The sequence below is a fragment of the Psammomys obesus genome, unplaced genomic scaffold (genome assembly GCF_907164565.1).
Source record: "Psammomys obesus unplaced genomic scaffold, mPsaObe1.curated_primary_1811, whole genome shotgun sequence".
In the NCBI taxonomy this organism is placed as follows: domain Eukaryota; kingdom Metazoa; phylum Chordata; class Mammalia; order Rodentia; family Muridae; genus Psammomys; species Psammomys obesus.
This window is the reverse complement of record NW_026596166.1, coordinates 5,505,731-5,532,111: the sequence shown is the minus strand read 5'-3', so window position 1 is coordinate 5,532,111 and position 26,381 is coordinate 5,505,731. Positions and strand designations below refer to the sequence as shown.

General features: G+C 46.0%; 1 protein-coding gene across 1 annotated transcript in view; it reads left to right on the top strand.

Moving 5' to 3' along the window:
* Window positions 1–9,880: 9,880 nt before the first annotated feature.
* Window positions 9,881–26,381, top strand: part of Rhoj (ras homolog family member J) — an 83,176-nt gene continuing 66,675 nt past the window's right edge. The window contains exon 1 of the mRNA XM_055595528.1: window positions 9,881–10,407. Within this exon, the coding sequence (XP_055451503.1) occupies window positions 10,230–10,407 (178 nt within the window). The 5' untranslated portion in view covers window positions 9,881–10,229. The remainder of the gene's footprint in view (window positions 10,408–26,381) is intronic.

Sequence of the window (26,381 nt, the reverse complement as noted above, 5' to 3'; positions counted from 1 at the left end):
CCTTGCTCATAGTGCCCTGCTACAGTGGAGCTCAAATCTTCCAGGGATGCCCTCAGATGAGGGCCTTTGCCTTGGGAGACCCCTCTGCCTAGAACATCTTCTTGAGGCAAGATGAGTGTCCTTAAAGGCCCCTCTTCTGTCAGTTATCACTCTTGCTTTTTTTTTTCCTACTTGTCTGTAGCTCTCATCACCCATTTTTATACATTTATATGTCTGTTATCTATCTACCTCCTTCTTCCCTCTAGAGTATAAGCTCCACTAGTTCAGTGGTACTTCCCATCTGATTTGTTCACTGCCCAGCACACAGCAGGTGCTCAATGAACGTGTGTTGTTGAAATCAGTAAATTCATAGTAAACCATTCCTAGGTGGCTCAACTAGTCTCAACTGTGGTGGCTCAAATGAGAATGAGCCCCATGGGTTCACATGTTTGAACACTTGGTCCTCATTTGATGGAACTGTCTAGGAAGGATTAGGAGGTGTGACAGTGGGGACAAGCTTTGGTGTTTCAAAAGCCCATGTCATTGTCAGAACTTTCTGTCTCTGACTCTTGTCTCTCTCTCTCTCTGTTTCTATGTGTATGTCTCTCTGCCTCTCTGTCTCTCTCTCTCTTTCTGTCTCTATGTCTTTCTGTCTCTCTCTCTCTCTCTTTCTGTCTCTCTGTGTTTGTCTGTCTGTCTCTCTGTCTCTGTCTCTCTCTCTTTCTGCTTGTGGATAAAGACGTAAGCTCTCAGCTACCGCTCCAGCACCATGCCCGCCTGCCTGCTGCCATGCTCTCTGCCACGATGGTCATGGCCTCTAACTCTCTGAAATTTTAAGCCCCAAATAAACTCTTTCTTTTATAAGTTGCCTTGGTTGTCGTATTGCAGTAGTAGAAAAGTAACTAAGATATCAACCCAATTCTATATGTTTAAAATCTTCTAAACAATTGATCGCCAATCATGAGGTTTGCGATGCTTAAAGAGCAAGTACATAAGTTCTACAGATTCATGCTTGTACTTTGCCCCATAGTTAAGCCTTCTTGTATGTGACATAAGGCCTGGCCATCCATTTCCATTGAAGTACAAAGAAAGTTTACAATGGATATTTCTCTATTATTGAAAAGATTTAATTTACCATCTGGGATGGCTATCCCTGACTGTCAACTTGACTACATGTGGAATTGACTAAAACCCAAGCAGCTGGACACACCTGTGAGGGATTTTTCTTGATTGGCTCTTTTGAGGTTGGAAGATTCACTAAACCCAGGCTCCGTCCTCTTGTGGGATCCTATATGAAGGACGTGGGAGAAAGAAGCTTCTTACTTTTTACCTGCTTTTTGCCCTCACTCTCCCTGGCAAATTCATTCTTCCGCTGATATTGGAGCCTATTCATCCAGATTAGGCTCTTCTAACATACACTGAAGACCAGGTGAGACTATCTAGCCTCATGGACCAAACAATTATTGGATTCTTGGACTTTCTGTTGGGAGCCGGCCATTATTGGACTAGCCAGACCACAGCCTGTAAGCCACTCTAATAAATCATGCACACACACACACACACACACACACACACACACACACACACACACTGACTAATACACTGTTGCTCCTTAAGGGCTATGTGAGTGAACTCTTCCTCCCTCTGCCTTCCTCCTTGGTCACAGGGAGCTACTTCCTCTGTCTGATAAAGACTGCACAAGAATGGTGAAGGAGTTTTACTAGGTTGAAAGGGATTTATCAGCCAGGCCCAGATTTCAAGCACCAGGATAGTACTATCAGTAAATCTTAACAGGGAGGGAGGTGGCGGCTGAGCAGAACCCGCTGTGTTGTATGGCAAGGTTCACCCACTACCTCAGAGCATCCTCCTGCTCCTCCAATTTCCATTCACATTTCCTGGTATGACTGAGTGGAGCTGTGTCATGCTTCAGTGTCAAATCAAGACATTATCTGAGGTTAAGAAAGGCTTAAGGAAAGACACCGGGAAAAAAAAAAATCTATATTTCTACAAGAGTTTATCGGGCCACTTGAGTTGTCACTTCATTTTATGGAGGCCTTCTAGTTCAGTGTGTCCAGACCACAGAAGGCTGGCTAATCGGGCTCCATAAATCACATGTCCTCAGTGGAAATTTGAAAGGCCACACTTGCTACAAGGGAGCTTTTCCCAGCGACATAAATGACATCCTGAGGATTCAAACCCTTTTTTAAGCTTAAGCCTTATATTGATCCTAGCGGGGGGGGGGGGGGGGGGGGGGAGAGTAAACACCTGAGCGACATGTTGGCCTGATAAGGGGCTGTAACTACTCTCCTAGGAGTCCACAGTCTTCAGTGAGGGAACCTAGGGACCGTATCTCACATTTTCAGGCTGTAAAGAATATGCTAGCTAGATTATTTTGAGTACATGGATGTCTAGAATGTGTTTTGAAGGGAGGCAAAGATGGTAGTTAGTTCTCTCACCCCCCACTTCTCCACCGAAGGTACCGAAGAGCAAATCTTCTCTACCCAAAGTAAAAGGAAACAGATGTTTCTATTAGGTGATTAATTTACCTGTTAGGAAAGAGAAAGCACAGGGTCAAATGAGTCACACTTTACATCATGTAGGTGAAGAGGCAGCTGCTCACATTCAAGCCATGATGCTTCACGCCTACATTGCAATCCTGTTTGGAGTGTGTGTGTGTGTGTGAGAGAGAGGGGGGGGGTCAGGGAAATGAGGAAGAAGCACGTTTACCTGCCTTCCTTGGTTTAAGGAACAGCTGGATCAGCTTGCAGCAATCCATGTAGCCAAGTGAAAAGTGCAAGCGGTGTAGCTGGCCAGACGAGGTCTTGGGCCCAATGTTCTATTATTAATGTTTTCACTTGGGGGAGGGCAGTGAGTTCACGTTTATCCAGATTCTTTCAGAATTCCATACCAGTGGTGGCATGAATGACCAAGGTGTAGGCCTTAACCATATAAATACAGAAAAGTGCATTTGAAGAGAAAAATTAGCTTCGGCGCCTAACCCCGAATGCCTGGCCCTCCTCATTCCCAGAGTGCTTTAGCAAGTTCAGACTTGCTCAGCAAGTTGTCACTGCACGAAGGGCCTCAACCTACAAAAAAACAGGACTCCCCATTTCTGCACATTGTCGTTGGGAGGGAGGTCACCCTCAAGTCACCCCAAGTCAACTGAAATCAAGTATGTGAGAAACAACCACATCCAGGCTCTGCCGATGTGATCGGAGGCGGATTTTTCTCTGACTCTCAGCTGCGTTTCTTCAGCACAGCGCTAACAAACCACATGCGTCGCAGACAGCTGCAAGACTGAGTGAGAATCTAGAGCCACCACCTCCTCGACCAACCGTTTGCACTAACCTCATTACGTGACTATGCCACATGTTTCCAGTCATAAAAATGAGGATAATGATCATCTTTACCTCCTGGGCTTAGAGAAAGGACTAAATGAGTTTAAACATGGAGCACTTGAATTACCATCATTGCCAGCATCAGGCAAGCTCTCTCCCTGGTGACAAAGATACCCCCAACAGGCTTATGTGATCCTTAGTGAGAGGCATCCATGGGAAAAGAGCACCTGGGAGCTTCAGAAACAAGCAAGATGTGATTCTCACTGACTCAAGCAGGAACACGTGCCCAAGCCTGGATTTGGAAGGGAGGATCCATCCCACTGAATACTTAACCGAAGGAAGAAGGCATCTTGATGGAGAATAGGGATTGCCAGCACCTGTGAGAAAAAGCAAGGCGTCGCCATGCACCCGGAATCCCGGGTCTGTGAGGCACGGAGACAGGGGAATCATTGGGGCTTTCTGGCATGCAGCCTAGCTCCAGGCTCAGTGGGATACCCCGCATCACAGGAACAAGGCAGAGAGTACCAGAGCAGGAGAGCTGATGTTCTCTTCTGCTCTCCGTACATGCTCTTGAACAGAGGCACATGTTCACACATCTGTGCAGACGCCATCCACGAACACAAACATACTCCCACACTAAAATATAGTAAGTCGTAGTTGCTGCTGTTTTGCACAATAAAACAGTAGTGTTCGTGAAAAAGACACAGCCTATGAGGCATTTTTAAAAATCACTTCTTGTTTGAGGAGTTGGATTTGACAGTTACAAAAGTCCCTTTCGGATTGAGACTGAGGTTTAAAAAGATTTGGGGAACATAATAAAAAATTAAAATGCAATCGAGATAAATGTGTAGTTACCTATAGAGGGGCCATATATTGCCACAAAGACTCCACCTTCAAAATAACAAGTGAGCTTGCTAATTGAGGTTGCTGCGACTAGATTCAGCCATGGATGCTCTCAGATGGAGGCAATTTTGAAGAATCATCTTCCTGTGGCATGAAAAGACAAATTGGGGTGAATAAAAGAGTAGATACAAGATGTGTGGAAAGCCAAACCATTTAGCGTGTTCCTTATTTTCCCATTATAAAATCAGCTTTTAAAAATCATATCATTTTATCATACACAAAGTGAAAAGAAGTTGCCTTGAAGGGGAGTTTACCTTCAGAGTCTTAGATATTTTCAGTTGCAGGTAAGCTCAGGATGCGGATGAATTTGAGAGTAGTCTGACCGGACACCTGAGTCCACTCAGTAGAATCCACTTCCCCGTGTCTTACCAGTAGGAGGGTTGGTAACCTGTGAACACGCAAGAGGATATCGTTTAGTCTAGTCATGATAATTAAAATAATTCCCCACGTAGCGCACACCCTGCTGCTTGCAGCCATTGATCCTTCAAGTCCTCAAATGACATATTAACTTTTCTGTCTTTCGGGTTATGTCTGTTTGTCTGGCTCGTGTGTGCACAGTTGTGTCTACGCATGCACGTTCATATGTGGAGGCATACATACATGTGTGTGAGTGCGAAGGCCAGACATGGAGTGGCTTCCTTATACACTCTCCATCTTATGCATTGAGGCAGGGTCTCTCGCTTGAACATAGAGTTTGCCGTTTTGACTAGTCTAAGCAGCCAGCTTGCTCAGAGGCAAGCTGAGCACCGCCTGGCCCTTACACGGATGCTGGGATCTGGATTCTGGTGCACACACAGCAAGCTCTTTGGCCACAGAGCCAGCTCCCCAGCCTGTAGTGTTGGGTTTTGGTTTGGGGGTGGGGATTGTTTGTTTTGGTCGGTTTGGGTGTTGTTGTTCATATAGAAGGGTGCTTTTGTGCTTTTGGTTTTCTTTTATTTTTTTTTTTTTTTGAGACAGCGTCTCATGATGTAGCCCAAGCTGGCCTCAAAGTTGTGATCTTTCTCCCTCAGCCTCCCAAGTGCTGGGACAACAGGTGCGTCACCCGATCTTCTGAAGAGAAGAAACTTGAATGACCTCTAACCAAACAGACCTCATCTTTCCATAAACAGATAGCAGCCTCACCCACCCCTCATCTACAATTAACCGAACATCTCTCAAAATTAAGAGATTAAATGAGGAAAAGAAAAGTCCTCCAGATAGAAAAAGAAATCCACTTCTGGAATTATATATACATATATTAAAAAAAAAATACATAACCAAGAAAATGTGGCCGGTAAGCTCTGCCATGGTAGATGACATCAGCAATAGCTGGAAGCCGAGTGCAGGGACTCAGAAGAGGAAGAACGCAGACACACGAGCATCCCAGATGGAGATGAGTCATCCCCCTTGGGAAGGGGCAGTTCCAGTCCAAGCTAGTCCTAGAACACGCTGTTCAGTGTGAGCATCCTGGCCAATCTTGAGGATATTTGGGTCAGAACCCTTAGAACTATGTAGTGTTGTCCTTCCCGGTTCACATCAGACCGGCCTCTGATAGGACTTTCTCTGGAACGCAGGGGACTGTGGGGGGGAGTCCCCTGAATCATCAGAGCCATAGCACACCGCACCATCCTAAGCCTGGGATCACAACACTCTCCCACAGAAAGACTATCCCAGGATAAGACTCTCTGACTCAGTTGTGCTACATCCAGGAGGGAAAACAGGAGAGAGAAGACAAGGTTCTTTCTTCTACTAAAGTCACAGTAAAATTGGACTGAATCTTATGAGTCAGAATTCATGCAATTTGCATTTGTGTGAGTGTATGTGTGTGAGAAGGTGTGTTTGTGTGAGAGTATGAGTTTGAGAGAGTGTGTGTGTGTGTATGTATGTGAGTGTGTGTGTGTGCATGCAAGTGTGTGTGTGTGTGTGTGTTTGTGTGTGTGTGTGTTTGTGTGTGTTTAAACTGACATTTGCAGAAATTCCTGTGAAACCAAAGCACAGAGAACAGGAGCAAGCCAGGGAGCTAAGGTCTCTTGGAAAAAGTGAAAAAAATATCACCCACCAAGATTTCACCATGCACTGTTAAGTTTAGATAAACTTAGTGGTGAGGCAAACCAAATAATTAATGGCTATGTAACCACCAGACAATCATCTACATGGCTCAAGACCCAAAAGTACAGACATCTGCCTAAAATCACGTTAGACAGCAGTCTCCATACCACTTCCAAACTCATACAGAATGGAAAGACATTCTTGGTCATTCTACCTAGGCCAATCACACATGGCTCAGTAGTTTCCTGGGCCTGTAAGAACAATGCTGAATTGTTGTTAAGATTTATATTCGTAGGAGCTCCACAAGAAGAGCAACAGAACCAAAAAATCTGGGCCCAGGGGTCTTTTCTGAGACTGATATTCCAACCAAGGACCATGCATGGAGATAACCTAGAACCCCTGCACAGATGTAGCCTATGGCAGCTCAGTCTCCAGGTGGGTTCCCTAGTAAGGGAAACATGGACTGCTTCTGATATGAACTCAGTGGCTGGCCCTTTGATCACCTCCCCCTGAGGGGCCAGCAGCCTTACCAGGCCACAGAGGAGGATAATGCAGCCAGTCCTGAGGAGACCTGATAGGCTAGGGTCAGAGGGAAGGGGAGGAGGACCTCCCCTCTCAGTGGACTTGAGGAGGGGCATGGGAGGAGATGAGGGAGGAAGAGTGGGATGGGGAGCAGGATGTGGGAGAGGGCTACAGTTGGGATGCAAAATGAATAAACTATAATTAATAAAAATAAATTAATATTAAAAATAAATTTTTAAAAAAGATTTAGGTTCATGTTAGGTTTGTTGTTGTTGTTATTTTAGGGTTTCCTTTTGTTAGAGACAGGGTCTGACCATATAACCATGACTGGCTTGGAGCCAGCTATACAGACCAGCTTGACTTGAACTCACAGAGATCAACCTTTAGACTTAAAGGAGTGCTCCATCTGGCCCAGATTTCACGCCAGTCTTGATGTTTAAAGGTTTTACTATCATAAATTGTATACTTTCATAGACAATGTGATCCACTTGACAATAAGTCAGAAATATTAAAATTTTAGCTTTTTGTTATTTTTTTGATAGAATGCTCAAAACTTCTTCCCATAATTATTAAATTTGGGGGACAATAAATGGTGATAAAACACCTTTATTGTGAGAAATACAGCCAACATTCTCTAGAGCCATAAGCCATTTGCATATGTCTTCCTGCCGACCTGGCAGAAATACCAAGACACAGACCAAAAGACACATAACTGGCCTCTTGAAGTGTCTTAAAGGCCCCCTTGCAGAGTGAAAATGGACTTAACCAGCTGTGTCTGCTGGTGCAAGATTTCGGTTACACACAAAAATAGCAAAGGCCCACCTAAAGCCCTCCCATGGGCCCAGTATTTACAGTGTCAGATGAAGGCTTAGCTGTTCCAGGCTGAGTACCGCATTTCAGATCTCTGTGAATGGAGTACCATGGCATTTTCAATGTGCAGTCTCAGCCTGAAGGTCAAGGAAGTCACCCCCCCCCCAACCAGTTCTGCCAGCCACCCATCGACACTTTGTGCTTGAGTGGTCCTGTTCATTTCCAGGCAGCAAGTCTTTTGGGTTTAGGGGGAGGCGGGGCTGGGGTGGTTTGTTTGGTTTTTGCATTGCCAGTCACTCATTCACCTGCACAGGTTTGTTTGACCACCGATTTTATCCTCGAAGCCTTTTATGCAGAAGTATAACACAAGTTTCTAAATTTTAATTTTATTCCACATATGCCGGGTTCCCCAGAGAGACTAACTGAAGATAAAATTGCTTCAATTACAGGCAGCCATAGAGGTCTTCAAATGCAGCTTGATATGAGCCATTCATGTACAACCCTGAGTAAGTTATCTTTGATTGTCATTCAGGCTGTTCATCATTGTGTGGTGCCTCCTTCCCAGCTCAGGGTAGGATGGTACTTCTGACCCTTCTGTTAAGCCAGTATGAGCTTGCAAATTGTTCTGGACAATAAATGTGAGCAGAAGGATCACTTCCTGAAGAAAACTTAGAATCAGAGAGTCTTCTCCATGTTTATTTTCTCACTTGCCAGTGTTTAGTGTGTGTGTGTGTGTGTTTGTGTGTGTGTGTTCAGTCAGCCACAGACCTGAATAAAGAGGACAGTGGTGTACCCAAGAGATACAAGCTAAGCGAAGAAGTAGGAGAAGAAGAGGAGGAAGAGGAAAAAGAGTAGGAGGGGGAGGAGGAAGGAGAAGGAAGAGAAGAAGAGGAGAAGATAGAAGAAGAAGAAAAGGAGGAAAAGGAAAAAGAGGAGGAGAAAGAGGAGGAGGAAGAAAAGTAGGAGGAGAAGGAAGGTGTTATTTCAAATTACTGAGCTTTGAGGATTGTTTGTTATGGCAACATAATGTCCCTCTACACTTAATTGAAATGTGTTTTTGTTTTTGTTTTTGTTTTTGTTTTTGTTTTCACAGAAAAGAAATGTTGGGGCATCATGGCAAATGCTACTCTAATCCAAAACAGAAGAAATTTGGACTCCGCTACTTGATGGTATACACATGATTTGTGCATTCATACAAACTGGCAGTCGGTCACTACAGCTGACTTTTCCTCATCCTGGCCACAGTAAAATTACTCAGAGCCATCAGATAATATGCAATTTTCAAAAACCTCATATAAAGACAAAGTTCTTTTTACTTTAACCCATTGTCAAAATCATTTGCAGGGTCACACGCCCCAGGCCAAGCCCGTTAATCAAATGGAGCTTCATTCTGAGGCACCAACCAAGTTAGCTGGCTGTTAAACTCCTATGTCATTAAGGAGGCCCAGGCTGGCCCAGCGGGAGATGATTGAAAGAAAAGTGAATCATCCAAACATAGACAGCATTAGAGACCCTAACCAAGGCAAAGGGTCGTGCTAAACCTTCTCACTTCCGAGAGTTTGAAGCCTGAGCCCAGCGTAGTAAGAAGAAATTCAAAGGCTCTACATCTGATTGATTTCCTCTATGTAAAAGCCATCCGGGATGTTTTTGGGTCTGGAATGCGTATTTGAGCATTATGCTCAAACAGAGACTCATAAACCTGATCGCACGTGGTATACCCCTACAATCTCTGCACAAAGTCTCCACGCACACACCCCTCGAAAGATCTGAAAGATCTCCTTCCGGACTTCCAAAAAGAATTGCTGGAGTTTCTCGTTTAAGTAAGGAATAAAACTGTCGGGTTTTCAGTTCGCTTTGAACTGGTGAGTCAGGGACGGGTGGATGATGTCATACGTTAGTTAGTTAAGCCTGCAATCTCTGATGTGGTTCTCTCAAGCTCCCTCAAGCTCTCAGCTCGGGCCTGTCCCCTGTTTCCGTGGCAGACAGTACTCCCCGGGTTCCTGCCTTTCTTTTTTTGGCTTCTGCCCAGCCACAAGGCAGCAGCCTGGCTAGCAGGGGATAGAGCAGGAAGTCTGACAGCTTAAGCCGGCTGCGGGACCCCTAGTGTTTTCCCACTCAGCGTCCTGGCCTGGTTCCCCAGAAGCACAAACACACGCACAGAGCCCCATTGTTGCCGCCTTCCCGGCCCACTGATCCTAATATGGAATGCAGCAGGAAACCCACGATTTCCTGACACTCGGCATAGCCGGAGGAAGCGAGGGGGGGGAAAACTCCGTTTAAAAAGCCCTGCTCTCCTCCATGTTAGCTTACCCAAATCCCACCGTGTGTCATCAGCCAGGCTGGGGATGGGGAGGGCAGGGTGAGACCCTCAGAGGCTGCTGACATTTCTAGACCGCCAGGAAGTCCCGGGAAGTCGGTGGGAATTGAAAGTTCCTTAACTACAGCCGTTGGGGGGGGGAAAGGAGGGCCCGACCCGTTCTCATCCCCCTCCAGCATGGTGAGCGGCGGGGCGGCTCGTGCGCATCCGGGCTGCGCTCGGGCGAGCCGGGCCAGGCACAGCCAGGCTGCCTGAGCTCCAGCCCGCGGCCGGTGCCCCCCCCCCTCGCTCCATGCGCTGCTGCAGAAGCCACCACGGCAGCCGCCGCCGACATGAGCTGCAGAGAGGGGGCTGACAGCAGCTGCGGCTGCGGTGGGCGCGACGACAACAGGATCCTCAAGTGCGTGGTGGTCGGGGACGGCGCGGTGGGCAAGACCTGCCTGCTGATGAGCTACGCCAACGACGCTTTCCCGGAGGAGTACGTGCCCACCGTGTTTGACCACTATGCAGGTAGGAGAAAAAGTGGGGCCCCGTCTCGCTGAGCGGCGTCGGGGGTAGGGGTACAGCTCCGAGGGGCCTGGCTCAGCCAGACAGTCAGAGGAGGATGTGGGCCTGGCAGGTACCAGGCAACTCAAGTCAAGAATGGTGCTGGGCTCCCGAGGAGAACCTGTGCCTCAGCTTACACAGCAACCCCTTCCCACCTTGAGGCAACTGTGTAATCCTGGGGAAATACCTCCAGACCCAGGGGCCAGAAGTTTTTCTAAACCTTTTTTGCCTAAACTTTCCTCAGCTTCTCAGGACGGTCATTTTTAAGTGTAATGTGACTGCAGAAATTTCCATTAAAAAAAAAAAATCACCGCTAGACACGTGAGAACTGTTCTGTTCTCTACAATTTTTCTGCTCCTTCATGCTAGGCACAAATAAGAATGCTAAGAAAGCCAGCCAGTGACAACCCCTATCCCCTCTCTTCTGGATTACTTGGGGCTTAAATTTCGTACTTTCACACTTCCCGGGGGAGGAGGGTAGTAGGTGAGGAGAGAAAGTGTCCCAAGCTTGTAACTATTGAGAGGTCAATGAAGTAAAAGATTGCAACGTTTTTAAAAGTTAAAAAAAAAAAAAAAATCAAATGCAAATAAAATCATTTTGAGTGGCCTGAAAAGGCAAATTTGAGTATAAACTATTTTAAATCACGGTCCTTCTGATACTGTAGTCACCAATTAACTCTTTGAAAGGGCTTTTAGTACCTGAGTGTTGGAAAGTTCGTGGAAGTTTTGGTCAGCATCGCATCTTGTCTCCCTCGTGGCTGTGACCCATGTGGGTCCCCTGGGTGAGCTGAGGAGTTGCTTTCAGCTCTCTGTGGCCTCAGTTTTATAACTTTTTTTTTTTTTAACACGGAGACTGTCAGTGAGATATCAGGAATCTGGGGTCTGGTGGAGGAAAAATCCTCTCTATTCACCTTGGTCTGGGATCACATCCCCCTAAAGGAAGTGCTCACAGGAAGAAGCCAGCCTGAGTCTCTGCCCTTTGAAACCCCCCCTCCACCCAAGCAGGAGTGTCTTCCCTGTCTTCCCTTCCTTTTAACTGCACATATTTGCAACAGTGGTAAACAGCAGACAAGGGAGAGTTCACGGCTGGGGAGAGGGTCCATTTCCTGGGAGGTTCTTTATAATTGTAGAAATTACCCGAAATTTTTAATATTAAATCCCTGGAGCTTTTCCGAAAATGCACTGAGTTTGACGAGGGAAGAACTTTTTAATAGGAACCCAACAAAAATAAAAACAGATTCATCTTGAGAGGGGAAAAAAAAAAAAACTGTTGTAAAATATAGGGTTTGTGCTTTGAGGAAGGGACTGCAGTTCTGGTCCTGAAAACATCAGAGCTGACTTCTCTGTCCTGTGTCTTCTTCGTGCTAGAAAGGAACGTGCTTAGGACTTTATTTCTGATCAAAGACAGAACTGAAGATCTACTAGAAGGAAAGGCTTCTAGTGCCTGGGAAATTATGTCCCCAGGAACCCATCCTTCGGCTGAGCCAATTACAGTCATGTTAGGAAGAAAGGCAAAACCATCTTTGGAAATAAAATTCGACTATGAAGGGGGGAAAAAAACCTTAGAGGTTAAACCTTCTGGGCTTTGCTGGTGTTGGGCTACTTTACATTTCAATTATATGCACACTGAGTGGTATGTGAGCACTGAAACATCTCGAAGAGGTTTTAATAGTTGAGTTTTCATGAAGTAAGCTGTGCTATTTTAGTTCCCCAGAAATCATGGCCCCTCTGCACAGAGCAGCCCTTTGCACACAGCAGGAGTTCCTGAGCATGGCCACTTCGGTTTATGCTATAGCTTTCATACGTGATCACCTTGTGTGCTATCCCTGTGGTTAAAGGGGCGGAGGCCCGAGCCGCACTCACACCAGAGACTCATGAAGTGCTGATTTCCCTCCCAAGACTCCACCCTGTTCGTACTTGCTTTGGCTGAGCCTCAGCCCGTGGGCGGCCATCAGGGAGCAGATAAACTCTAAAGCAACCAAACGCCCCCCCCTCCCTTCCACATCTGGATCCAGTTTTCAGTTCTCTGGGTCCTACTGACCCACTCTTGGTATGACAACAGGAAACAGACGCTGTGTCTTTCGAGAAGTGCAGTTGAAACCAGAGACAGCCTGTCCCTTCAAGGTGGTTGGTGAACGATGGTCCATCTCGGGAGAGAATGCATGCAGGAGTGGGGACATGGCACAGCAGTACCGCGTGACCTAGTTTTCATACCGTCTGTCATTTACTCTGTGGCCCTGAGAAAGTTATTAAACCTCTCTGCGCCCCCGTTCTGAAAGGCAAGAACAGGGACAATAAAGGTAATTGGATTGTTTTTAAAAGCAACATGGATTCCCACCTGTAGAGTTCTTCGTGCCCAGCGTGCAATGCTAGACGTGGGGTCAGGCATCACATCTCTACAACTGCACCCAGTGACGAAACTGAATTAAAATGCTGCTAAAAGATAAAGTGTGCGACGGGAGGGGGGTGATTCCAAGAGGATGCCGTAATAGATGGACAGGGCAGGACGCGATGTATGTCGTTCTTATAAAATAGTCACCGCGGAGCTGAGAGCTGACAGCCTGCTGCAGGCGTAATGGGATGGTAACCTACGAGGGAAAACACCAGTTTTAAATAAGTAATGGTGAGGGGAAAAAAAAGACCTGTCAAACAGAAGTTGAAGTTCATTGCTCCTAATGTACCCGTCCTTCCAAGCTACCAGAATCCACAAGGACCTAAGCTGCACGTAGCTTCCCTGAACTTTCTGAGGCCGGCTCCTTGATCTGGGTCCAGTTCACCTCCGTGACTGTGTTTCCATCTCCAGGCACAGTTAGCGCCATCCTGTCGTGGCTTATGAGTTTCCTAACCCCCCACCCTCTCTATGATACGAATCCTAAAAGGAAGGCCACCTCTTGCCACATCCAGCTGGCACCTCACTCTGGAGAAGCTCTGAAGGTTCATGACTCTCCTTAAAACACCAATCCTTAGCTCGGTTTCGGGAACACCTCCTCCCTTTACTGTTCCACACCCCGGCAATTCTCTCCCACCTCCTCTGCGCCTCCCCCATCTCCAGCGTGCTGAGTGGGAACACAGTTCAGCGGTCAGTTCCCTGGTTCACTTCTCTAGTTAGCCTCAGGACCCGGGTAATGGTATCTAGTTTCCCAGCTTAAGACAGCATTGATATACTACCAGTTTCTTATTTATATCTGCCCTAAAGCCTTGGAAGACTCATCTGTGCAAGTGCCTCATGTCCATTTACACAGCTAATAGGCATCTCCAGCTAAGGCTTTTTCAATTCTCCTGTCTGCTCTGCTACCTCCCATCGTTTCTACATGAGATCACTGTTGCTAAGCCAAAAAAATCTGCATCCAGGGGGGTCCTGCAGAGACTGATGAATCAACCAAGGAATGTACATGGAGAAGACCTAGACTCCCTGTTCAGGTATAGCCCATGGGCAGCTCAGTCTCCATGGAGGTTCCCTGGTAAGGGGAACAGGGGGTGTCTCTGGCATGAACTTGGTTGCCTGCTCTTTCATCACCTCCCCCTGGTTATGTGGCCTTACTCGGCCACAGAGAAAAAGGATCCAGAAAGTCCTGATGGGACCTGATAGAGTAGGGTCAGATAATAGGGGAGGAAGACCTCCCCTATCAGTGGACTAGGGGAGGGGCACAGAGAGAGAAGAGGGAGGGAGAGTGGGACAGGGAGGAGATGAAGAAGGAATCTACAACCGGAATACAAAGTGAATAAATTGTAATAAATAATACTAATTTTTAAAAATTTCAAAAAAGAAAAAAAAAATCACCCTTGGTTTCTTCAGTGACTGAGAACAAACACCAATGTTATTGTGACTCCTTTCTTCCTTTGACACCATCCTCCTCCCTCTCTATTCAAACCATCAGTTATTATTCCTTGCGTGGACAAATGAGCTCAGCATTCACAGTGCACCAAGAACCAAACCACCCTTTTGCCTTTTCTCCTCTCCACACCACCACAGTCTCTCATCCTCACTACCATAGTGTGGGTCCCAACTCCCTGCTTCTACCGCGGCCACCGAGATCTACACCCAGCTGGAAAGGAACCGCCCCCAGTCCCGGCTCCTCAGTCCCTTCCCTCCACACTCACACACTTCCTTTGCTATAGTATAGAAGAATGCCCCATGACTATGTCTATGTTTTCTCTCCTCTCATCTGCTAACACTGTTCTCAGTACTTCTGCTGTAGCCACAGTAGCCATCTCGCTGTTTCTCATGGAAGGCTCCTCAAACACTTGTCATTCGCTCTTACTCTGGCCCAACACCTCGACATTCCAATTTGGCATAGTGTAGGTTGGCCACATAATTTAATCCATATGTCTGTGCCCGTGTGCTCACAAAAACCCATGCTCACACGTGAACATGTGACAACACAGAGAGAAACTGACCTCTTATTCTGCTGGACCTTCCTTTGCCATATTTAACATTACATGACACCGTATGTTTGTTTGCTACCTTCAGCTTCCGAAAACAGAGCCTGGAACATAGCCTGGAACATATGTTCCAGAGCCTGGAACAGAGCCTGGAACATATCTCAGTAGATAACCATTGGGTGAACTGATTCTAGGCATTCACCACCTTGGTCTCTTCAGAATTCAAGTCATCTCTAGTCCATGAAAGCCTTGGTGAGTAGGACCAAAGGCATGGTTCTATGATATAAGCCTTGTCACACATGCACAAGCCTGGTTTTGATCCCAAGCACTGGAAAAAAAAATAAAACGTTGACAAACATATGAAGAAATTGCCAGTCCAAGATATATCTCTTTAAGAATGAACATGTGAAACTATTTGTTAGGCACAGTCTATCTTGTAATTTTTTTTTTTTTTTTTTTTACATTCTAGACCATCATCTCTTCTATGATATGGTAATAATTATCTTGACCTCAGTGGGCAGTGGGACATCTATCCAGTAGTGTCACGCTACAATGTGTAAAGGTCACGTGTTTCCTCCACTGCATTACACTCAAAAGCCAGGCTAAATTTAGTCTAGACCGCTCAGATGCTTGTGCTCCTTATAAAGAGAGCAGGTTCTGGAATAAGTGCCACTGTCCAAGTGACACTGAGGACAGCAGAATAAAGGTGGGAAGGGTGAGTGGTGTTTGTTACGGGGCTGCCTAGTGAGAAACCCCTGGGCCTTGCTTCGCAGGCCCATCCAAGAATGCCTGAACATGGCTGGCCAGCCTCTGGGCTGTCGAGTTTAACATACCACAAGACCGTATCTTCCCATTCTTCAGTTTTACAACCAACCTCTTACTGACAAAATATCTGTTATTTCACATGGCATATGGCCTCAGAGTAAGGCTTTGGCTGAGACTGGTTGGATTGTGAGCTGAGTTAGGCAGTGTGTGTGGTTTCTCAGGTGAGGTATCTGTTTGTGTAAAAGAAGCCACGTCCGGCTGGAGCATGACTCCTCTCACCTCCACTGAACCATTTGCATCATGCTCTCTGCTGAAATGTGTCCTGTCTAAAGGGTCTCTCTCCCAACACTCATCCCACCTACGGCTCTCTCCTCAAAAGTCAGTCCACTTAGGAAGCCACTTTATGCCAGTGTTTGCAAACCCAGGCCGCCTGTGCAGGAAATTAACACAATTCGTGGAAAAGAGGAAAATCCAGTTACTCTGTCAGCCATGGGAGAGACAAAAGGAAGTTGTTTTCACAGAGAACTGAAGTCTGGTTCTAACTTTTTCCACCAAATTGAATGGCAGTTGGCCCAAGGTAGACTCAGAGGCAGCCATAACAGCTGGAATACTGGATGGAAATGATGCCCAAATAATAAACTGAATGAAAACAAGTGTCAGGCCTACAAATAGGTTCTCCAGGAGCTCTCCATGGCAGAGTATTTATCACAAATAAGGCTCTAAGTCTGATCCAGACACTATAACAAATAAAAACTTGTAACATAGTTCTGCTCATATAGTAAAATCCATTCATTAGTATCTCTTTTGCTCTTTATTTAAAAAAAAAAAAAACACATTTAGAGGCACCCTAAAGAAAAAATAGGTTCATTTCTTGGAAACTACAAGAAAACAAACCTAAAGCAGCTTTCATAAGACTATGAAATAAATCACCAGGTACTTTTTTTTTTTTATAAGCAGCTGAATTTTATTTCACAAAGGAAAATCATCTTTTCACTTAAGCACAGCCCTTCTATCCCATAGTTAGTCCTTCTGGTGACCAACCCTCTTCTAAAGCTCTGTAGGGGCCCTGACAAGAGTCTGCTCAGCAGCATTAGCTCAGTAAAGTAGGAAGAGGTCACTACAGATAACAAAACATGTTCCTGCCACCCCAGTGGTTTCAGAAATCTCTACATCAACAAGCCAGGAAGAAAAAAAATCAAATATCTCTTCAATTTCATGCCAAATTACTTACTGGTTCCTCTGTTAAGTCATGGGCACATGGGCCCTCTCACCAGTTATCTGCTGCCAGGAAGTGCCACGTAGGATAAGGACCAGATGAAACCACTAACAGAAACCTCAGGCGGCACAGGTAAAGCCAGTGAGTCATTCGACAGAAGTGTTCTGACTTCTCAAGGAGAAAGCAAGGCTCTGCACAGGCAGTGCAAACCAGGCTGGGCTTGGTCCCTCCTTTCAGGGGGCCTTATAGCCCAGCTAGGAAGGCTAGTACAAACAAGTCACTACTTTCTGTTTCCTGGGTCATCAGCAGACCATCAAGGGCTGGTCAGGCACTCTGAGGGCAGTAAAAATAAAAGCCATGGCAGGCTTTGTGAAGGAGCACCAGGAAGGAGATTGGCCATCAGGGTTGCTGGGGGAGGAGGGGTGGTCTTTTTATGTATTTGGTTTTGTGTTTTGGGTGAGAAGTGGGAGGCACAGACAGATCACACACACTTGTATATCTAAATCGCCAGGCTCTTAGCCTCAAATGACGGTTCACGTGGTAATTGTGACAGAAAAGACAGCAATGGGACAGTTGGATGAATTGCTCACTTGGTCCTTCCTAACACATTGATATCCAAGGGAATGGTATCCCTTCCCTATAGCCCATTGTCAAGCAGTGTGACATGTGTACCATTCTTTCTTCTGGACGCTAGCCTACCCCACCTAAGGTTCAGGAACAGAGATCACAGAACGCATGTCTTCCCACAGTCCCCACCGAGGCAGGAGAGCAGCTCTCTCAGAGCTGTGTGAAGTAGCAATTGTACTCAGAGCACCAAAATGGCCTGCAGAGACAGCTAACTGTGGACCGTTTTTCTTAAGAGCAAGCAAGGAAAAAAAAAAAAAATAGCAAATGAAGGAGAAAGAAAAACTTAAATTTGTGACCAGTATAACATTAGAAACACCTGCTCCAGTGTTGGAACCTGTCAGTCATGAAGGTCCTACACACCGGCATCGGCCACAATACACCAAGGTCAGCAGCCAAGTCAGGCTCAGGTGGACAGGCTTCCTGCGAGCAGGCTTCCGGTTCTACACAACTGGGCTCCCCTTACAGTGCAGGTCAGGAAAGGTTCCCCAGATCTCATCACATAACTGGCCTCTGAAGCCGGGCTTCAGGTAGTCAACCCAAAGGGGTAGCTTCTGCAATATCCTTCATTCGCCTCTCCTCCATCTTGAGGGGTCACAGCAAACAGCTCCCAGGTGGCTCCAGCCATCGGATGCTGTCCCTGACTTACGATGGCCTTCTTCCACAAAGGCACAATAAAGGTAGGAAGCAGGAGGATGGAAACAAAGTCGCAGAGAATCTGGCTTGTGGTCAGCCTTGAGAACAAGCTCCAGATTGTGAAGATCTGAATCTCTCTGCAAAGAGGAGAAGTCTCATCTGGCCTACGGATTTACTCTCCCACGTACACTTCCATGACACCTTTTAGAGTAGCTAGCAGAGATCAAACACTTTTCTAAGAATAATGCGGTCAGGATAGATCCCACCATGAATTCAACAGGGTCCAGCTCCCAAGTGGCAGAGTATCCCAGCACTGCCCAGAACACTCTGAAGTCCACCAAATTATTGTCTGCACCCAGATTGGACAGAAGAGGAGGATGTGGTTTATGTGTGGTCAATTAGAACTTGTCCCGATTCGCAGAGTGCAGCTATGGTATTCACGCGTAGTCACGCTGGCAATTTTATTTATGCCCCTCTGGGCAGAGTGGTAGCATTCATAATAAAACTGAAATGACGCTGGTATGTGTGACCACAATGGTAAGAGCCACATTTTAATATCATCAGTGCTATGATTCAGGCATAGTCAAAGTCTCTTCATACATTAATTCACGCTGCTTCACAGCCGGGCCATGAGATGCGATAGTTTTCTCAGTTTTGCTGACAATGAAAATTAAGCATTTTTTCCTAAGGTGAAATTGCCTTAGTAAGGGGACACTCATGGAATAGTAGGCAGTGTTAGTCAACGGACAGGTTTGTGACATTAACCAGAAGCCACCGTTAGTTAGGGTGTGCCATGCTAAGCTGCAATAACAAATAGACACAGATGTTAACACAGGGCAGGGTGTCCCTTGACACCGTTATGTTCCTGGCCCAGTATTCAGGTCAGTAGAGATGCTTTCTTCTATGCATTCCTTAAGGACTCAAGAGGCTTCCGTTCTGGAACCTTGGCATCCCCTAGGATCCTATAACTGTTGACATCAACCAGCTGAATGTGAAAGAGCATGGAGCAGCTTGAATGGAAATGTTTAGAGGCACATCCTGGAAGTGACAGACATCATTTCCTGTCATTCTCCATAGACGATAATAGAGTCACATGCCACCCTTCAGTCCAAGGGAGGCTTAGAAAAAGCCCACCTCTGTGCCTAGAACAAAGAAGAACATATTTTGGTAGAAGCGAGCAATCCCTTTCTGCTTCTCTCCAGCCACCAAATATTTTTACACGCTCTTCCTGATAGGTAAAACAAACTTAACCTTTTCCCCAGAAGGCCTGCTCTGTGCCACACCTGCATGCCAGGGCCCAGCATCAAGAGGTAATGCGTAGCCCTCTCAATACAACTTAAACGTGATTTTTCATGACCCAGTAGTAGCCAGTTCCCTAACCTATATGCACAGCCATCTCTGCTATCGTGGTGGAACAGAAATAGGGTGTCCAAGTTATCTAAACCCCTTTTAGAGGAGGAGGGAGGGAGTAACAGAGTAATGGAAAGCACAAGGAAGTCCTCTGCAGCAGCTTTGAGGACGTTCTTGGGATGACCCACATACTGTTGGCTAAAGAGAAGCTTTGAAAATCGTTCTTAACTTCCCTGGCTTCCAGAAGGCTCTTCTTCCTGCCCCATCATCCCTCATGGCCCATTGTCCCTCATGGCCCATCTTTAAACTGAGCTTTGTGAGATATGATTTTTCCTGGGGCGTTGAACATATGTCTCGACTGATTTCTTGAACTGTGTAATCTGGAATGCTCGGTGCTGTTATCTTCTAAGCGTGAACGTGTTAAGTGGCTTCTGGTAAGTTCCTGAGCCGGTCATCATGTGAGGACCAAAGTATGTCCTCCTTTAGACATCCTCACTAAGTGTGTTGTATTCATATGCTTCTTTTACTCTCAGATCAGCAGTAGCTTTCGGGGCCATGGGATGTGTGACACTCAGATCCTATCTACGGTTCAGAGAAAATTCTGATTTAGTAAAATTTCCACCAACACCTAGTGCTCAGATCTTTTTTTTTTTTTTTTTAATACCTATTCATTGATTGAGGTTCACACAGCAGAGTGTTCATGTGGAAGTCAGAAGACAACTTTTGGTAGTGAGCTCTCTCCGTCCACCAGGTTCTGTGTGTGTGTGTGTGTGTGTGTGTGTGTGTGCACAAGCACACATATATGTGTAGAGATGCACATCTGTTTGCACATGTATGTGTATGTGAAGGTCAAAGGGCAAACAACTCTATCATTCCTCAGGCATCAACCACCATGTTTATTGAGACAGTTTCTCTGGGCTCACTGGTTAGGCTGGCCCGGACAGCCATCAAGCTCACAAGTCCCTCCTGTCTCTTCCTCCTCGGCACTGGGTTCCAAGAGCACGATGTGACACCTATCTCTTCAGGTGGGCGCTGAAGACAGAACTCGGGTCCCGTGCTTGCTCAGCGAGCATTTGCCATCTGGCTGTCTGGCTATCTCCCCAATCGGCCAGCTTTCCTCTTCTTAAAATGTCTTGCTCTGTAAAGTAAAGATTAATATACATGTGTATTCTGTCATGTTCCATTCTTTTCTAGGGGCTCGGTAGGTGCTCCCCGGTTCCTACCTGGTTTTCCATACAACATAGGTCTTCAACTACTCAACCTGCTTTGTTTTCTAACATCTGCAAGCCAACAACATGTATTTTTGTAATGCTGACATGACACTATTAGGTTAACCAGGACATTGCATCAAAAAAATCTAAATGTATGATGATGGGTCAAACTATTAGAATCCTTTTTTCCTGATCATATAGGGCCCTGGTTGAGATTACCTGGTCCACAATGTCATTCAGGGGTTTAGTTATCCCATCTTTGACTTTGCTAACACCTTAGCTCCGTGGTGCCCTGTGTCTATACTGTGGAAGATAAAAGACTGAAACACTGAGGGTAGACAAATAGACTTCGATTGATAAGTGATAATCTTGTCACAGTCGTTAAGCTAAAATTGCTCAGGTCAAATACAGTAGCCATGTGTAAACAGTACCAATTTCCCTAAGCAGTGAATTTAAGTAGTTGGATATTCAGCTGCAGATAACATCTAAACTGAGGTTCTTATCATAAGCCGGGGAGGGGGTGGCTGTTGTTAAAAATGCAGGTTCCTGGCTTTGGAGATACTTGGTATGGCAAAGTGCTTGCCAAGCAAGCCTGAGGGCCTACCTCTGGAATCCCAGAACCCATATAAAGCTAGACACAATCGTCATCTGTATTCCAAGTGCTCCTGTGGTGAGATAGGAGGTGGAAACAGAAGAACCACAGGAACCTAAGGGCCAGCTAGCCCACAAAGGCAGCAATAAACCAGAGACTCTGCCTCTCCCTGTGAATTCAGGGCCAGCCTGATCTACAAAGCAAGTTACAGGACAGCCAGAGCGCTTATACAGAGAAACCTGTCTTGAAAAAGAGAGAGAGAAAGAGAGAGACCCTGCCTCAAAACAAGATGGAACGTGAGAACAGATACCCAAGGTTGTCCTCAGACCCCTACACTTACCTCCACACACCACCAGCACACACACACACACACACACACACACACACACACACACACACGAGTCTCCTAAAAATTAAAATATGGGTCCAAGCCAAGGCTGCTAAACTGAGAGATGGAACTGTGAACACGAATTTCTGTAAGCATGCCAGGCATGAGGCAATACCTGTGAAACCCCTAAGTTGCACTTCAAAGCCGTTTGAATATTGCAAACTCACAGAGTTGAACTCTACGTTCAACTAATGTCTTTTATGTGTATGTTTGTGCGTGTATATATCTTCCTCAGTCACTGCCTACCTTATTTTTTAGACACGGTATCGCACAGAAACTGAAGCTCATCAGTTGGGCTCTAGGGATCTGCCCATCTCTGACCCACCCCAGCCTAGCGTTACAGGCATGTTCCACCACACCTGCTCTTTATGTGGGTTCTGGGGATCCGAACTCAGGTCCTCAGGCACTCAGTGCACAGCAGGCACTTGATTAGCAGCCATCTCCCTGGTCCCTCAAGCATATGCAGCTCATCAAGTTCAGCAAACCTCTCTTCATACTAACAAAGATGCCTATAAATCAAGGCAGAAGAAGCGATTTTCCGGTCAACCGTGAACCGATAAAGCAATTTGCAAACAGATACACATATAATTCCCCAGCTTGGGAGTTTTCTGTCAGATTGCGTGAAATATAAGTTGCCGTTAGCTGGAAAACTCCTAAATTGCGATCTGGAAAAAGAGAATGATATCCAAGCCTGAGACAGACAGAGAGAGAGAGAGAGAGAGAGAGAGAGATCTGGAAAAACACAGGATCTCACAAAAGTACTGGGAGAGGCCTTTCGAACAGAGGCAGAGGAGGAAGGCTTTGAGGCTGGGAGGACAGACTGGTAGGAGTCAGAATGGGGCCAGCTTGGGCATACCATGTGCCAGCTGCTGGGAAATCTGGCACTTGGGCATGATCTACAAGGCTGCCCAAACAACCATGGATTCTTTTCCCTGAGGCTGGGAGGACTCTGGGGCCTCGGGGGAGCACCAAGGAGAGTTGGGAGACACTCTTTTCCTCCTGTGGGAAGAAGGAAGGGAAAGTGCCTGGGTCCTGGGGTGATTCGGGTGCAGCTCTGTCTGGGAAGGGATTATGGTTGTTCCCTATGGGCGCAGCCCTGTGATTGTGAAACGAACAGTAACCATCTGTTTCCCCGCTGCTGCAAACCCTGTTGTTTTGCTTCATGCTTTGACCTAACATCTGGGGAGGAGGTGGAAAACCTCCTCTGGAACTCTTTCTCTGAGTCCAAAAGTCCTCCAAACAAGCTAGAATCTGCATGAAAGCGAGAGCGTGTAAATTGTGGGAGGGGCAGGAGCTCTCTTTACTGGAACTCCCTGTCCTTAGCAGGACGGCCCAGTTGACAAGCGATCCGGCTGAGGCAACCAAGCCTTCCTCTGCAGTCTCTCAGGCTCCCCTAATACAAGTTGAGGGCTTTCTCAGTCCTCAGTGTGTGATCTTGTGGCTGGAGAACACTGTCCTGGCCCAAGCAAAGGACTCCATGAATAATACAGAAAGTCACGGTAGTTCACTAATCCACTAACATGAACAATATGGCGGAGCAGAGCATTTCCCGTGCATTGAGCCCTGTGTTGCCCTTGCTGTCTTGTCTGAGTCTTAGGTAGTAGGGGTCCTTAGTTTGTGGGCAAGAAAACGGAAGCTCAAGGAGAAATCTTTTGTCCCACCTCATGTAGACAGGAAGTAGCAGAATTGACAGTCAGATCTCTCCTATATTTACCACCTCAACAGTTAGGCTCATGGTGGGCCTAACATTATGGATCTCACAACAAGGCCACACCACCTGGATTAGGCTTTGTTAACCTACTTGCTTACTCCTGGGCTTTTCTATTATTTATTCCTTTAAACTTGTCACTGTCCTTTCCTTGTAGAAGATCCACCTGCAGAAGGCTAGGTTCTTTTGTAAGACCTGGGGTCTCACAGCTCAGGAGTTCAAGATCACACCCTTCCCAGAAACTCCCCCAGACCACGACTAGTTGCAAAAGCAAGAGGTTTATTAACCATTGCACAATGGGGTCACCCCTGCCAGTCAGCAAAGAGTGGCACCCGGAGACAAAGGCCTTTAGGTTTTTAAAAGAAAAATTGCAGGAAATTTGAAGTTGCAGTTTTGGCAATTTAGGATTGGATGAGGAAGCTATAAAGTAAGATAATTGGTTAGACTTAGGTGCTCAAGCTTGGCCAGTCCTGCCAAGTGTGGATGCAGCTGCAATTGAAGGTGGGGGTGGTTAGCTCATCCTTGAAGTTTAGGAGCTGCGGACTTTTGCCTGGAGGTCAAAAGCTACTCAGAAGAAGTCTGGGTTCGTTGCTAAGAAACAGTATCTTTTGAAGGCAAGGGTCTGGTCGTTCTTTTTGCTGAGTGAAGGTCATTGCTTGCTTGCTTTTTTTTTTTCTATCTGTCCTCACAGATTTCTCCATTCTCTGGAAAGGTACTAAGAGGCTTTAGCTTAACCTGAACCTAAAACTCAAAACTATAGGCTTTAGAAGACATACAGGTTACAAAGTTAGTCTAACCCTTTCACTTTCTGCTCTGTGGGTTCTTATGTTCCCAGAGCCTGGGAATGAACCTTCAGCAACTACCCAGACATGCATCTTGAGTAACTGAGTGAGAAACAGCCATGACTCCAGCCGTGGTACCCTGTGTGGACAATCACTCCCCACCCTGAGAGGACATACCCTAAGAATCATGAATACAAAAATAAATGGCCTTGTTTAAAACTTAAAAAAAAAAAAAAAAGTTGTTTTATTTATTTATTTTGGAGGGGGGATGGTCAGATTTCTGGTCAGATTTCAAACTTGTGAGTTCTGAGTGCTTTAACTAGGCATAAAGTGGTTTTCCTAACTGTATTAAGGCTTTCTTTATCTTGTCCCAGAGGCAATGTCCCAGAGGCAAAAAAATAAATAAAAAAAAATTTTTAAAAGGCAATTTGGTTTGTTAAAGAATGTGGTGCATAATGTTACTTTCAAATCATGGGGTAATTAAGAGGAAAAAATAACAAGCAAGCCATCTCCTTTAGCGTGCGGTAAGGATAAGCCTCCTAAGAATTATGAGCGTCACGTGGAAGATGCAGTTTGCTGAGAGTACAGCGGTTTTCAGCCAGTGTGCTCGCTAGACATGCGATGGATACATCCATCTGCACTAATTGTAGGGCTATTCGCCCTGGTCAAAGCACAAGCTCTGAGGAGAAAAAGAGGCCCTGCTCTCTCCTCAGGTCTCCCTCCCCCTGCTTGCACTGGATTAGCTCACACCAGAGCCCTAAATGCTCAAGTAAAATGAATTCCATGTGGCATCTGCAATAGTTCGAGATGGTGAATAAGAGCCCTAAAATTTTTCAAGAGTTAACATGTATGACCTTTCCAGAGAGACTGCGAGTGGGTGCTAGCTTGTCGGGTGTCCACTCAGGGCTTCTCTTCAGGAGCTTTGCTCCATTATCCCGCTGTCTGTCCCTTCATAACATTCACACTAAGCTCTTTTTTTTTTCATAAGCCAGATCTTTCAGGCTGTAGATCAGTTATTTCCTCTTCCTTCAGGTCAGTGATGACTGAGAAAAATCTCATTATCGCCCTCAGAATAATAGCTCTTCATGTACTTGAAGACCAAGACAATTTCACCCTTGCCACCATGAGACTCTTTGGCCAGTGTCTTCCAGTCCCTTTCATATCTGACCTATTCTTTCTCGCTTTGTTTGATGAGAAGTAGCCCACAAATTTACTTCAGGTCAATCACAACCATGGGCACTTCAGACACACAGACAGCACAGAATAGTTTTGCAGTGTTTTTGGCAGGAATGAGTATTTTTGTCCACATGGTTAGAAGCAGACCTAAAAGGATAGATAAGCCTGGACCAGATGACCATCATCATCGTATGTGTGCAGGTGTTGTGCCTGAATATGTCTATGTACTTTTGCACACCCAGTGCACACGGAGGCCAAAGAGAGGTCAGATCCCCTGGAACTGGAGTTGCGGACAGTTGTGGTGCTGGTAATCAAACCTGGGTCCTCTGGAAGTGCAGTGCTTGTGACTGCCGAGCCTTCTCTCTACGACCCCTAAATAATCTTTTAGATCACACCTGCCGTTTGCTTCCATCCTTGCCAGAGAGCTGAAGTTATCAATGAGAAGAGAGGGCACTGTTTCTTTCCCAACATTCTAACAAACACCCCATGCAATTATTCCCAGATTTATCTAGGCAACAAGGTCATGCTGTAAGACCTGGGGTCTCACAGCTCAGGAGTTCAAGATCACACCCTTCCCAGAAACTCCCCCAGACCACGACTAGTTGCAAAAGCAAGAGGTTTATTAACCATTGCACAATGGGGTCACCCCTACCGGTCAGCAAAGAGTGGCACCTGGAGACAAAGGCCTTTAGGTTTTTAAAAGAAAAATTGCGGGAAATTTGAAGTTGCAGTTTTGGCAATTTAGGATTGGATGAGGAAGCTATAAAGTAAGATAATTGGTTAGACTTAGGTGCTCAAGCTTGGCCAGTCCTGCCAAGTGTGGATGCAGCTGCAATTTAAGGTGGGGGTGGTTAGCTCATCCTTGAAGTTTAGGGGCTACAGACTTTTGGCTGGAGGTCAAAAGCTACTCAGAAGAAGTCTAGGTTCGTTGCTAAGAAACGCTATCTCAAAGACAAGGGTCTGGTCGTTCTTTTTGCTGAGTGAAGGTCATTGCTTGCTTGCTTTTTTTTTTCTATCTGTCCTCACAGAGAGGGTCACATTTCTCCATTCTCTGGAAAAGTACTAAGAGGCTTTAGCTTAACCTGAACCTAAAGCTCAAAACTATAGG